The sequence below is a fragment of the Eptesicus fuscus genome, chromosome 4 (genome assembly GCF_027574615.1).
Source record: "Eptesicus fuscus isolate TK198812 chromosome 4, DD_ASM_mEF_20220401, whole genome shotgun sequence".
Lineage (NCBI taxonomy): Eukaryota > Metazoa > Chordata > Mammalia > Chiroptera > Vespertilionidae > Eptesicus > Eptesicus fuscus.
Window position 1 is genome coordinate 31,090,712 of NC_072476.1, and position 14,997 is coordinate 31,105,708.

Genomic DNA, 14,997 nt, shown 5'->3' on the forward strand with positions numbered 1-14,997 from the left:
ACCGGCAGTCAGACATCCCTCTCGCAATCTGGGACTGCTGGCTCCTAACCGCTCACCTGCCTGCCTGCCTGATTGCCCTTAACCACTCTGCCTACCGGCCTGCTCGCCCCCAAATGCCCTCCGCCGCTGGCCTGCTCGCCCCTAAAGGCCCCCCCACCAGCCTGATTGCCCCCAACTGCCTCCTGTGCCAGGGTGCTCACCCCCAACTGCCCCCCCCGTTGTCCTGATCACCCCCAACTGACCCCCACTGACGGTCTGCTCGCCCCCAACTGCCCCCCCTGCTGGTCTGCTCACCCCCAACTGCCCCTCCTTGCCGGCCTGATCACCCCCAATGGCCCCCCCCTACCAGCCTGATCACCCACAACTGCCCTCCCCTCTTGGCCTCTAACCACCTCTACCTCGGCCCCACCACCATGGCTTTGTCCAGAAGAATGTCTGGAAGGTCTCCTGGAAGGTCTCCCAATCTAATTAGCATATTACCCTTTTATTAGTATAGATAGAGGCCTGGTGCACGGGTGGGGGCCGGCTGGTTTGCCCTGAAGGGTGTCCTGGATCAGGGTGGGGGTTCCCTTGGGGCGTGGGGCAGCCTTGGCAAGGGGCCTGTGGTGGTTTGCAGGCCGGCCACACCCCCATGGGGTGAGGGTCCCCGCTGGGGGGCGTGGCCAGCCTGGGTGAGGGGCTGAGGGCTGTTTTCAAGCTGGCCACACTCCCTTCAGGGTGGGGGGTCCCACTGGGGTGCCTGGCCAGCCTGGGTTAGGGGTTGATGGCTGTTTGCAGGCTGGCCAAGCCCCCCAGCGTGGACCCTCACCCCATGGGGGTGTGGCCAGCCTGGGTAAGGGGCTGAGGGCTGTTTTCAGGCTGGCCACGCCCCCTGGCGACCCAGTCCCCCAGCCCCTCCTTGACTGGAGGCCAGGGCAAGTGGGAAGCTTGGCTTCCTCATTGCCAGGGGCAACCCAAGCCTTCTGCTTGCTCCAACTCCATGGCGGCCGCCATATTTGTTGGGTTCATTTGCATACTCACTTCTGATTGGCTGGTGGGCGTAGCAGAGGGATGGTCAATTTGCATGTTTCTCTTTTATTAGTGTAGATTATTATTTACAAAAGTTAATTCTTAAATATACCATAGGCTCCAAGACAACACTTCATTCTAGCTCTCGATGGCAACAGATGGTATGACAGGGAATCCATAAGTTAAAACAGGAATGGAATTAAGGATCACCATTGCCCCAGGCACAAGGAACAGCTCACTATTTGCCAGATTTGTTCATTCCACCTGTGACCCGGAGGCCCTTGCCCACAGCTTTCGCTTTTAGTTCCTTGAGTTTCTTCTGCTCCTCTTTTTGCTTTTGCTTGAATGCCTTACCCTCCTCATCCATCTCCTTGGCCTGCTTCTTCAGCTGGTTTAGGGGCTTCTTCTTGCCACCTTTGAGGCAAGACATGGCGCCTGCCGCTGCTTCCCCAGACTCTGCCACCGGAAGCTCTAGAGCTCCTGTTTCTTAACACTCCCGGAAGCCTCTCCATCCTATCCTTTCCAATCAGTAATTTCCCACCACACCCCTCGGGTATGTGTAGTATCCTATGACCTGTATATCACATATCCAGCATACATAGTATATTATTAAGTGTATAACAAAATGTCACTGAACTTATAAACCTTTGAAAGACTTCATATAAAAAAGTTCTTGATGCATGTTGAATAAAGAGTTAGACACAAAAGAGCACATACTATATGATTCTGTTCATTTGAAATTCAAAACTGGGCCACGTTAATCTGCAATATATGAGTCATGTGAGCAGCTATTCTTGTTAGACATTCTGACTAGGGGGCAACACGAGGGAGGTACTGGAAATGTTCTGTATCTTGATTTTGAGAGTGATTATATATTAAGTTTACTTTAAGTGTGTGGTTAAGATTTGAGCCCTTTTTAGAAGATATTACCCCAATTAAAAAATCTAAATAAGTAAATAAAAATATCTTTAAACAAAAGAGAGAGATTCAGAAAGATTGTGTTGAAGCACAAATCTGCCCCGTTGGGGTCTGTAAGGTGTGAATGGGTACCCAGTCTCTTTGTCTGTACCCCTTCCCCTTGCCTGGCAAAGCAAGCACCTGAATGTTACAGTTATCAGAGCTGGCCGAGCAGAGGCTGCCTCCCCAGTCCCGTGATGTGGCCCAATTTCCACCTGATTCTGGGTGACCTTGAGGACATGGGGGTGTTGCTGGGAAAGGGGAGGAGGAAAGGGTAGTGACAAGGTGGTGGAGCAAGCATCCAGCTGCAATCTTCAGGTCTCTGCTCCTGCTATTCTATCCTGGGGAGAAGAGGCCAAGCCAAGCAGGTCAGTGATGCTGGTTTGAGGCCCTGGTGGGAGGCTCAGTGGATTCTAAGAAGCCAGGTAGTTCCATGGCGGGGGGGCGGGAGGTATTCTTCTTGGCTCTGCTGCTGACTTCTAGCTCAGTGCTTCTCTCTTTCAGAGCCAATCAGTTTTCAAAGAGGAACAGGGTGGGAGATTAAGATACAGCTTTCCTAAGTCCCAGACTGTCCAGAACAATGTTGTTCTAAGACAGAACTCTGCTTTAGGATGATCTGGGAGTGTCTAATGTAAACGCAGATTTCTGGGTCTCGCTGGAGATGTGGGAAGGGGTGACTCAAGAATCTCTGTCTATAACTATGATTCCAACATTGCTCGCCAATTTAAACACTTATCTAGAAGGTGGGAAGGTCCTTTGCTTGTTTTTGCTGTCCAGTTCTAGGGCAGGACACCTGCCAAGGCTGGAGCTTGCATTATTTGTGTCATCTAAATGATGCTGCAGACGGCCCCTTTCATGTTTACCTCCAAATCTGAGTTTAAATAAGTTAGAATCGTATATCACAAAATAACCGCCCCCCGCCCCCCACCCCCCATTTAAGCCCTTTGTTTTAAACAGGCCCAAGGTCATCGAAGGTCAGGACTGGAATCCAGGACTGGAGTCTGTTAAGGCCTCTAATTTCCAGAGGCCCTTTCCAGGGACTTGTGGGCAGAGGGAGTGGAGGGAGCCCGCTCAGAAAGGCCGCTGTGTGACAGCCCGCAGGGTGGATGGCGAGGCTGGTGAGCACGACGGAGCTGGAGGACCGCCTTCAGTGCCCCATCTGCCTCGAGGTCTTCAAGGAGCCCCTAATGCTGCAGTGCGGCCACTCCTACTGCAAAGGCTGCTTGCTGTCCCTGCTCTGCCACCTGGACTCCGAGCTGCGTTGCCCTGTGTGCCGGCAGGAGGTGGACGGCAGCAGCTCCCCGCCTAACCTCTCCCTGGCGCGGGTGATCGAAGCCCTGGGACTCCCGCGGGACCCGGAGCCCAAGATCTGCGCGCACCACCGGAACCCGCTCAGCCTCTTCTGCGAGAAGGACCAGGAGCTCATCTGCGGCCTCTGCGGCCTGCTGGGCTCCCACCAGCACCACCGCGTCACGCCGGTCTCCACCGTCTACAGTCGCATGAAGGTGGGCCCCGAGGCTGCTGGGGGGCGGCAGCCAGGTCACCCAGGGGGCCCACAGAACCCAGCCTCTGCGCCCTCTGGCGCCATCGCGGGCGCGGAAGGGTCCTGGGACAGCGAGTCCTCCCCAGCCCTGTCCTGGAGCAGGACTCCGCTGCATTCATTCGCCCCCCACGCGCTGAGCAGGTGCTGGGGATTAACGTGGTTCTAAAGGAGAGCGCCCTGCGTCACGTGCTAGCCCTGTCTCTGCTTTATTTTTCTTTGTAGCTCTGGTTGGTTTCTAGAACGCTCCTGGGACTGCGCTCTCAGGCACATGAGGACAGGGACTTTGTTTTGTTCCCTAGGGTATTTTTGTGCCTGGAGCTGTGCCTGGCTTAGTAAACGTTCAAAATGTATTTGTGGAATCAACGGATTCCTGCCCTCCTGACCTTTGCCTCAGGTCTAGCAGATCATTATTTAACATCATAACAACAACAACAACAACAATAGTGATCCCTTCTTAGGTTAATATGTTGACCCAAGGTTTGTGAAGGGTTGTTATATTTTGCAAATGAGGAAACAGGCTCAGACAAGGTCACACAGCTTGGCTGGCAGAGCTAGGACTCAAACCAAGGCCAGTTTTCTTTGCACTGCCAACAGATCCAGGAAGGGCAGGAAGGGCACTTGGAAGTGACTTATTATAGGGTTCGTGGCCTGGTATTTGAGGGGAAGTGGGCATAAAAGTGAGGAATGACCAAAAAAAAAAAAAAAAAAAAAGTGAGGTGGTCAGGAAAAGAAAGAGCATGGAGATCTGCAGGCAGGGCGGCTAAGTGCTCTGGGCAGCATTTCTTTGCTCCTTCAACCCTGGGAGACAGGTAGGAAACATGCACAGGGCCAGCCAGGTCATCCACCAGCCCCGCCTCCTCACAGGCATTTACTGGGCATCTGATCTGTGCGAGGCGAAGTGCCAGTGCCCACCATACAGCACGCCGCCCTGGGGGAGTTCGCAGACTGGATGTCTGGTGTGTCGGGTGCTGCTGTCAAAGTTAAATTGTCTCCAGGTGAGACTTCCTGGAACATGGCTCCTGCATGGTCTCAGGTGGGCAGGGAAGGCTTCCTGGAGGAAGTAGACTACTGAACCAAGACTTGAATCCCAAGGAGGGCTAGATAAGAAAAGAAGGGGAGGAAAAGCATTCCAAGTGTAATGACAGCACATGCAAAAGCCCAGGGGATAAACAGCAAGGCACATTTGAGGATTTATAAGTCATTGCATTAAGCCCATGGGAGCCAGATGGGGTAGCTGAGGTATGCAGGGGCCAGGTCATGGGAAGACCTGTGTGACATGTGTTGAGATTTGTAGTTTATTCAGAGAACCATGGTGGTGTGGTTTGGGCACTGGAAGTCTTTAAGCAGAGTTGTGATGGAGTCCTATCCCGTTGCCAAAGGGGTAAATTGGAGAGTGAGGCTGGGGATAAGAGACTGGTAGTCAGAGACTGCAGAGTGATAAGGGAAGACACTGATGATGCTCCAAGGAGCAGCAGGGTTTAAGGTTTGCGGGGGGAGAGAACCCCGAGGAAGGGGACAGAAAGAATCAAGAGGAAGCAGGGACACTGGCTGCATATGGCTTCCTGGAAATCAGAGGAACAGAGCATTTTAACCAGAACAAGATCACTTGTGTGAAATGTCTGCTGAGGATTCGAACCAGTGTCAGCTTTAACAGTGAGAATTGGTTACCTTGGCAAGAGTAGTTTTGGGGAAGTGTGGAAGGAGGACATGCAATTGTAATACAATGAAATTGAACCCATGTTTTATTAGCAGATGGCTGCCCAAGAGAGAAGGAAACACTTGGGAGCTTGCTCATCATTTCTGGCAAAGAGTCAGGGCCCAGCGTGGGTCCTGGTTTTGGATGTGGTGTTGTTGTTGTTGTTTTTTTTGTAATCCCAAGATTCTTCTGTGTGATGTGACTCAGTTATGTTTCTTTATCAGATCCCTGTCATGCTTTCCTGTTTTTTCCTATTGATTGAGATCTTGAGATACTTTATTTATTTTCACAATTGTGCTTCCCTTCACTGTGGCCCAGTTGCTGAGAAAGAACTAGTCCCATCTCTTTCTGCCTCATGAGGGTTACCACTGGAATGCCCTTTCTTGGGTTGCTGTGAAGTTTTATGCCTCCTTATTCAGAGCAAGGGCTCTGTATCCATTTATTCTTTACCCAGCTCCCTTTCTGAAAGGCTCTTGAGGGCGACTTCTCCTTGGGAACTCTCTAAGCGAGAGTCAGTACATGCCATGGGCATAAGCCCACAGGGCCTTAGTCAAGTAGTGCAGCCTAGATGGTGGTCTAGGTGGTTCTGCTTGGACGCCTAAGGATAGATCAGATTTGGGGCCAGAGCATACCCGGAGAAGTGAGTTTATTTCACCCTTGGGAGCCCCCAAATCTAGGCTCAGATCAAACCTGCCAGAGATGGATTCAGATCTTTATAAGGTGTTAGGGACTCACCAGGTATAACCTGGGCCACCACATGCACTACTAGCCTCCCTAGGGGACAGCCCTTTTGTAATGACTCTTGATCAAAGGCTCACTGATTCTGGACCTCCTGGTGACTGGAGAGTTTACCTGGTGGGTATCCTACAGGTAGCATTCCATGCAGGAATTATTGGCTTCAGACCAGCAATCACCTCTCCTGAATGTGGTGTGGTGACTTCCAGGTGGCTGTAACACGTTTAGCATCTCTCTCCATGTCTTGGAGAGGGATGGCTTAGAGTTCCTCTGCTGTCTGGGCAGTTCCTACCATCAGTATGGAACATTCTTGAATAATCTTAACTATTTTGAGGTCAAGGGCACCTGGGGTAGCTCTGGTGCCTAAATGGTTCCACTGGGAGTGCTAGTGGCCATTGGGATGCTCCCTAGAAGTGTGAGGCCCAGGGCTGGCCCCAAGGAGCTAAGAGCCTAAAGGGGTCAGCCACTCACGGGGGCCATGGCACATTGCCTCTAGGAGGAGCTTGCAACCCTCATCTCTGACCTGAAGCAGGAGCAGAAGAAGGTGGATGAGCATATCGGCAAGCTGGTGAACAATAGGACCCGGATTGTTGTGAGTGCCCTTTCCCTCTGCCTCTACGCTGGGACCAGTCACCTTCCCTTTCCTACAGAGCCCAGTTCTCATTTGTCCTTTATAGGAATCCATGCCTTCCATATAAAGCCAGCATTCAAAGCATTCCAGGGCAGGGTGTGGAAGGTGCAAATCTCAGGGGAATTCAACCCAGTTGTCAGTACTGTCTCTAAGTTGGCTTGTGTTCCTAGAGTCCTTGGGACTGAGATAAGCCAGAAGCTAAGTCCCAGAGGTAAACAGCCCGAAGTGTGGGCATGACTCCCCAGCCCCTGCCTCTCGTGTCTGCTTGACCTTGACAGTCTGTGTGGTACCTTCTCAGTACCTTGCAGCACAGGCATGGGAAGACCTGAAGCTCCCCTTGGCTGGCTGATTTTCCTTAGTGAGAGGCACACTGGGTCTGGGAGGTGCAGAGCCCAGGCCCTGCAGGTGATTGTGAAATAGCAGCAGTATCCCCAGAATATCCCTCACTTTTGAGAAGGAGGCAGCATCACCCCGATCAACGGAGCTAAACTTGGGGTCACATGGGAAGCCTGGGTAACTCACTCCAAAACCTGCTCTCCTGGGGCTTTTCAGACTTTTTCTTCAGTTGTAAAACCCTGTGATAAAGCAAAATGTTACTTGCACACATAATAGTTAAGACGGCGAAAGCAGAGCCACTGCTTTGAAATGGGAACTGGGGACCCTGCCTCTGCCCTGCCACTGTTGCCCACTCCCATAGTCCCCATGGGGCCTCCAGGCACAGTGTGAACGGGTGGGCAGGATTCAGCCCTGGGACTTGGGTACCAGCCATGACAGGCCCTCCCTGTTCTAGAATGAATCCGATGTCTTCAGCTGGGTGATTCGCCGTGAATTCCAGGAGTTGCACCACCTAGTGGACGAGGAGAAGGCCCGCTGCCTGGAAGGGGTGGAAGGTCACACCCGTGGCCTCGTAGCCTCCCTGGACATGCAGCTGGAGCAGGCCCACAGTACACGGGAGCGGCTAGTCCAAGCCAAGTGTGTGCTGGAGCAGTTTGGTAATGAGAATCACCATGACTTCATCCGGGTGAGTGGCTAAGGCCCTCAGGGCCTCAAGAACCTCCCCCTCCCAAGTGAGGGCTTTTGCATAGCCGCTGCCATGCCCTAACCTACCTCTCTCTTGTCTTCCAGAAGTACCACTCCATGGCCTCCAGGTAATAACTTGGGAGGGTGCTCTCAGCATGGGTCTGGTGGCTGCAGGCACAGGCATCTCTTCTCTATTAGTTCCTCCCCTCAGTTTCACCAGTGCCTCAGGAGCAGCTGGCCACATCTGGCTCTGTACTGGGGCCAGGCGAAAACAGAGATGAAGTCAGGTCCCTGCTTTCAGGGGTTTTGCAGACTGGTGGGAGGCGGCCAGTGAACTGTGGTTATCTCATGGTGGGTACCTAGAACAATAGAAGCTACAGAAATACACAGAGGAGGAGGTGACTGTGGAGGGAAATTGGCAAAGACAGTGTATGGGTGGGGTAGCTGAGAAGGGAGAGGATAGGAGTTTGCCAGGCAAGCCAAGTAGCTTGAAAGGGCAAAGTAGTATGTGGACTTGGGAGTATTGCGAGAAGTTCAGTATTGCTCGGCTGTGAATTATACACAGATTGACATGGGAAATAAGGTGGAGAATGGTCAGAATGAGGGGCCTTGACATCTGCACTTTGGCTTGTGTAAAGGGATTGGATCCATGTTCTAGTCCCAACAAGTGAACAGTCCATGCAGTTCCTGAGCCTTTCTCATACCCCATTTATGAGTCTCCTTGTTTTCTCAAATTTTCTTTTTTCCCCCAAAATTTATTGATTGATTGATTTTTAGAGAGACAGAGGAAGTGGGGTGGAAGAGAGGAACATTGATTTGTTGTTCTACTTATTTATGCATTCATTGGTTGATTCTTGGTGTGCCCTGACCAGGGATTGAACCTGTAACCTTGGCATATTGGGACGATGGTCAAACAACTGAGCTTCCTGGCCAGAGCCTCAGATTTTCTTTAGTTTCCAGGACAATTTGATTGGGAGCACTGGTTTAAATGAATGGACAGAGAATCTGATTGGCTCTGTATCAGGGTCATCCATTACAGAGAAGTGGCCCTGAAATGTTAGGATGCACCAGAATCACCCAGAGGGCTCATGAACACACCATCACTAGGTCCCAGTAGTCAGTTTCTGATTCAGCAGGTCCGGGGGGTGCTGCCCAAGGAAATTTGCATTTCTAACAAGCTTCCAGGTAATGCTACTGGTCTAGGACCTGCACTTTGAGGACCACTGATGTAGAGTATTTCCCCTTCCAGGAAGGAGGCGGGTCCTCAGAGAAGGAGGTAGAGGGGAGGAAATGATGGAACTGAGTGCACAGCCTGCTGAGCTGTAAAGGGACTTGCCTATGGGTAGGGTGCATGGTACGCAGCTCTGCCAACACTGCACCCTGTTGCCTCCAGAGCAGAGCTCCAGCCGGCCCGACCTTTGGAAAGCACGTTCAACCCCATCTCCTTCAAACCAGGCCTCCACCAGGCTGACATCAAGCTGACTGTGTGGAAAAGGCTCTTCCGCAAGGTTCTGCCAGGTGCGGCCCCATCCCATCCTCATTTCTGAGGACTGCTGGTATAAAGTACAGAGCGCTGGGAGGTCTGCATGGGCTAGTGGGGAGAGCATGGGAAAGGGGATCCACCAAACAGTTTGGGTCAAACTCAGCTCCAGCTCCTACTAACTGGGCAAGTTGTATAATTTCTGAGTCTCTGTTTCCTCACCTGTAAAGGGCTATTAACCCCCACCTTGCTAGGCTGCATATTTATAAATGTGTGTGTGTGTGTGTGTGTGTGTGTGTGTGTGTGTGTGTAGTTTAGTGCTTAATAAATGTAGCTGTTACTTTGTCAAAAAATACTCAGACATTTCATTAACGTCTTCATTACTGGCACATAAAGGTGATCAATCAATAGACTGATTTCATCCAACAAAGACATACAGGGTTTATATAATAGAAAAGGGGGGCAGGGGAGAGAGAAACATTCTGAACTCTGAATGTTGTTTGCACATTTTTGGTGTACACTGATTAGCTGGCAGCTAGCAAAGAGGTCAGTTGGGAGTTTGTCCTTGAATAGGCTGCTTAGGATATCAAAGAAACCAAGTGCAGTTGTTATGGATTCTCCAGAAAACCTGGAGAGTTTAGCTGTGGACCATACATGACAGGCTATCTTCCAGGTCCTTCCATCAGCTCCTCCACCTTCAGCAGGCCTGTACCATATCCATTACAAGAAGGCCTCGGTTCATAGCTGTTTATTTTTTCTACCCTTCAGGCATCATTCATTCATTCAGCCAACAACCTACTCTGTGCCTGGTCCCTTCTAGGCCCCGAGGATAGAGATGAGGCCAGTGCAGTTCCTCTCCTGAGGAGCTCAGGGCCTCCAATCAACCTTCCTTGGAGCAGGGTCTGCTGCCTTTTGAAAACTGCCTTCTCTGATCTTTCCTAGCCCCGGAGTCTCTCAAGCTGGATCCCACCACAGCCCACCCACTCCTGGAACTCTCCAAGGGCAACACAGTGGTGCAGTGTGGGCTCCTGGCCCAGCGGTGCGCCAGCCAGCCTGAGCGCTTTGACTATAGCACTTGTGTCCTGGCCAGCCGGGGCTTCTCCTGTGGCCGCCACTACTGGGAGGTGGTGGTGGGCATCAAGAGCGACTGGCGCCTGGGCGTCATCAAGGGCACAGCCAGTCGCAAGGGCAAGCTGAGCAAGTCCCCAGAGCATGGCCTGTGGCTCATTGGCTTGAAGGAGGGCCGGGTGTATGAGGCTTTTGGCTGCCCGAGGGTGCCCCTGCCCGTGGCCGGACACCCCCACCGCATTGGCGTCTATTTGCATTATGAGCAGGGAGAGCTCACCTTCTTCGACGCTGACCGCCCAGATGACCTGCGACCACTCTACACATTCCAGGCTGACTTCCAGGGCAAGCTCTATCCCATCCTGGACACATGCTGGCATGAAAGGGGCAGCAACTCACTGCCCATGGTGCTGCCCCCACCCAGCGGGCCCAGTCATCTCAGTTCTCCACAGCCCACCAAGCTGTAGGGGTGCTCATGGGGCTGCCTGCTCATGGGCCCTTCCCATCTGGGCATGGGGACTCCAGGGATTCTGTGGGGTCCAGCAAACAGAGGTTCCATCTTTACTGTTGGGATGGTCTTCATGCCTCTGTGACCCTGGAAACATTTAGTGATATGGAGAAAAGGACCACAGTTCCCATCAGCTAACAGCGTGTTTATTTACCTATTGTTAGATTATTAACCTGCTTCTTAACCAGCGGAACTGGGCCTTGGGCTTCCCTTGGTCCCTCCTACCATGCTTGTCGCTTACTCCTCCAACTGAGGGTGGAAACATTCCCATCTATAATTTTTCATTATCATTGTGAACTTAAAATAACTTCAAAGACAATAAATTTGACATTATTTCTCTTTATTTAAAAAATTATTTTTAATTTAATTAATTATTTATCTTTAATGTTGACAAAATTGCAGGTGTTCCCCTTTTCCCTGCCCTTTGCTCACCTCCACTCACCTCCACCTTCCTATCCCTATTTCTCTTTAAATGATATGCAAATATTAATTACTGTACAGAATTGCTTTATTCTTGGGTCTCCAACCTCTAGTGGGACCAGAGCTTGATTCCACCCACTGCCCATTGTTCTGTGGTTACAGTCACATCAACCATTCCATCACTGCTCTGTCCTTACAGACTCTTGACTTCCCTCTCTGTGAGATGAGATGGAAATGACACTACTTTAAAGCAGAAGCAAGTTGGAACCAGACAGGGATTCTGCCCATCCCTAAAAGCTGCCTTGCACATGGAGGGGGGCCAGAGCCCATGAATGTTCATGGTGAGCCTGATCCTGGCCATAATTGATGGTGTCTAGCTGAATTCTCTCCCAAGAATCTGAACACTGGGAGAGAGAACATGGTTGAGGACCCAGTCACCTGAGACCTGGTGCTTTAGACTCTAAAAGTTTAGGCCGAAACCGGTTTGGCTCAGTGGATAGAGCGTCGGCCTGCGGACTCAAGGGTCCCAGGTTCGATTCCGGTCAAGGGCACGTACCTTGGTTTCGGGCACATCCCCAGTAGGGGTTGTGCAAGAGGCAGCTGATCGATGTTTCTCTCTCATCGATGTTTCTAACTCTCTATCCCTCTCTGTATAAAAGTTTAGAGAGCTCCCCAGACTTGAGGTCTGTGAAGCCACCTGAGAGCCTTCATGGGGAAGAGCTCCATTATGGTGCTGTGGCAAGTATCGACATAGGCCACACAGGCAAAGGCTTTACTGACAGCCTGAGTGATCCTCCAGGAACAGGAGAGGCTGGGAGGCTTGTGAGGTGCTACCTCAAGGCCATGCCCACCCTCCTCCTTATCCCACAGGAAACTATCAGGAGATATCACCTCCTAGGCTCTGATGAAGAATGAGGCTTTTTGCTCCATCTCCCTCCAAGTAGAGTTGCAGACTACAAAACAGCTTAGCTGATTGTAGAACTGGCTCCTCAGCAACAGCATATCCCACAACTGGGGTTGCAGTCATCAACCCTTTGATTTCCATGGCATCCTTTTTTGTGTGTACAACAAGGACCACTGGAGTTGGCACTTTGGGCTAATTTTCCTTCTGCTTTCGATGTAAGTAATAATCTGTCTGAATCAAATGGTGCTTGTATTTTACTGGCTGAATCTGCCAGGCGTTGGCCCTGGTTGCTGTGTGCTTGAAACCTTTCAGACCTTGTTTTTGGTTATGTAGCAATCCCTTCAGTCCTAGGACTGGGCTGAAGAATGTCACCCCTCCAAAGCCACTCTCCACTCTTCTTCATCCTGCTCTGTGTCCTGGGAGGCTGGCCCTCAGGGAACACAAAACTCTTTGGCTTCTGCTGGGCTCAGCTGATGGGAGGGACTGGCAGGAGATCCAAGGGCAGGAGAGGGGGGTTTGAGGTATTTATTTTCCTGGTTTCCTGCCTGCTGGGCTATGGGTTGGCAGCTTCCCTCTACTTAAGACTCCTGGCAGGTGGCTCCCTCCTTCTATTACTCTTTCCTTGTTCCTCAGGCCTGGTGGTGAATAGTGCTGCTGCTAGCCCTGAGTACTGCACCATCCCCTGTAAGTTCTCTTAACTCTAACCAGTCCCTTCTTTAAAATGTCCTCAACTACTCTTTTGTGTGCACCTTCCTGCCTCCAGCTAGACACCGACAGACACAATGGCATGCTTCTTCTACCTATTTAATAAATTCTGTTTGGCCAGCCAGAGTTAATGTTTGCAATCAAAAGGTCTTCTTTTTAATTAAAATTTTTTAAAAATCAAGGTCATTCTCTTATATAACCACAATGCAAATGTGTCAAAATCAGGAAATTAACATTGATAAAACACTGTTATCCAACCTACAGATGTTATTCAGATTTCACCCATTGTCCTACTTGTCCTCTGTTGTAAGACTATTTCAGGTCCAGGATCCAATCCAAGATCACTAGTTATATTTCAGTTGTCATGTCTCTTTAGCTTTCCTTCATCTGGGTCAGTCCTAGTCTTTCTTTGTCCTCTCAACTTTGCCATTTTGAAGAGATGGGACCAATTATTTTTGTAGAATGTCCCTCGATTTGGGTGTGTTTAATACTTCATTTGATTCTGGTTATGCATAGATGGCAGGAATACTCTGGAAGTGATGCTACCAACTGGCCTGAGATTGTGACTTGCTCCCACATTGGCAATGTTACTTTTTTTTCCTAAAATATATTCTTATTGATTTCAGAGAGGAAGGGAGAGGGAGATAGAAACATCAATGATGAGAGAATCATTGATCGGCTGCCTCCTGCACGCCCCCCTTTGGGGATCCTGACCCACAACCCAGGCATGTACCCTTGACTGGAATTGAACCCGGGACCAGTCTGCAGGCCAGTGCTCTATCCACTGAGCCAAACTGGCTAGGGCTGGCAATGTTAATTTTGATCACCAAGTCCTGAACATGTCCTCCAACTTTCTCTACTGTACAGTTACTTCCCGCCCTTTGTTTTAAATAAAGTAATCTGTGGAGAAATTACTTGAAGTTATGTGAATATCCTGTTTCTTATAGTAATTAATGGCTCTTGCTTGAATCAAATTACTGTTATAATTGCCATATAGTGATTTTAAAACAATCATTCCTTCTGCATTTATTACTTAACATTTTATTGTAAGACCCTTCCCTTCTACTTTTATTTCTGTCAATATGAATCCATGGATTCTGATTTTATTAATGGATTATAATCCATTACTATCATAATTTATTTTTATGCTCAGATTGTACCAGATTTGGTCAGTGGAAGCTCCTTCAAGCTGGCTTCTGTGCCTGCCATTCTTTGGGCACATTCTTCTGGCACAAGATGGTCCAGGTTACTCTCCCAGCCCCAGCCCTGGACTCAGCCATGTTGCTAAGGACCCCTGATTATTTTTAGTGGGGAGTGATCTTAGAACCCAAGATCTGGAAGCTAGGTGTGCTCATTGCCACTGAAGCATTATTGCAAATATCCTTCCTGTGGACAGACTGGAGAAAATATTGCCATTTCATATAATTCTTGCCTTTCACCATTTTATATTTGTAGCGTCTTTCTCTCACCGCAAGAAGCCTGGCTCCCAAAAAAATCAAGATATTTACTTCTTTGCTCAATTCTACAATACACATACACTTGTTTCAGAATTACTATCATTTTACTTTTTACCCATGCCCAGAGGTCTCCCCACTTTGCTTTCTCCTGCCTCCCTAATCTATCATCAATGGATTTCATGTAAACCACTTATAGTTCCTCTTATGATTATTATAAAATAAATTGCACAACTGCCATTCTCTGGAGCATATTCTCAAACCATTGAGATTGCTTCCTGGCAATTGTCATCAGTTTGGCTCAAATAAACTCACGAAAATTCTCTACAGGCTTGAATGTTTTTTACGTGGGCAGTATATAATGTTAATATATAAAAGGCACTAAGAGAAAGATGGCATAAGTGTGAGCTGAAAAAACAAGTGAGCTGACTTCCAGGGCAACACATTAACATCTATAATAATCTATAATAATAAAAGTATAATATGCTAATTAGACCTGACGACCTTCCTCACAAAGCTGGGGCCGGTGGGCCACGGCAGAGGTGGCCTCCGGGGCAGGGCCCGAGCCCCTTGTACGAATTCCGGACATCGGGCCTCTAGTGTTATGATAACAGAAGTACAAATGACCAATAAGTATGAAGACATTCAACCTTAGTAACAGCAGTAAAATCCCACTGTTTGCTAATAGAGCGGCAAAAATGGAAAGAAAAAAAGTGAAAACCTAAGAAGTGGAGAAAGGCGCTCCCACGGCCCGCCTCCCTACTCTAACCTAACGGACATCCGCCTTGGGAGACTCAGACGGCACTGGGGCTTCCGGTGCCGCACCTCTGCGCCCTTTAACCCCGGAAGTCTGGGCGGCCGCGACGTTGCG

The 14,997-nt window shown here is 49.8% G+C and overlaps 1 protein-coding gene across 2 annotated transcripts; it reads left to right on the top strand.

Annotated features, from left to right (window-relative positions):
* The first annotated feature begins 3,071 nt into the window (after positions 1–3,071).
* LOC103286034 (E3 ubiquitin-protein ligase TRIM50) lies at positions 3,072–10,607 on the top strand. Of its 2 annotated transcripts, none has more exons than XM_008141471.3 (6): positions 3,072–3,470; positions 6,436–6,531; positions 7,361–7,591; positions 7,696–7,718; positions 8,984–9,108; positions 10,013–10,607. In XM_008141471.3, exons 1-6 carry the CDS (start codon positions 3,072–3,074, stop codon positions 10,600–10,602), a joined length of 1,464 nt encoding a protein of 487 aa, XP_008139693.2. In that variant the 3' UTR covers positions 10,603–10,607. The 2 variants fall into 2 exon arrangements, with proteins under 2 accessions (XP_008139693.2, XP_054570231.1); XM_054714256.1 differs by having other exon boundaries at positions 7,699–7,718.
* Positions 10,608–14,997: the final 4,390 nt, after the last annotated feature.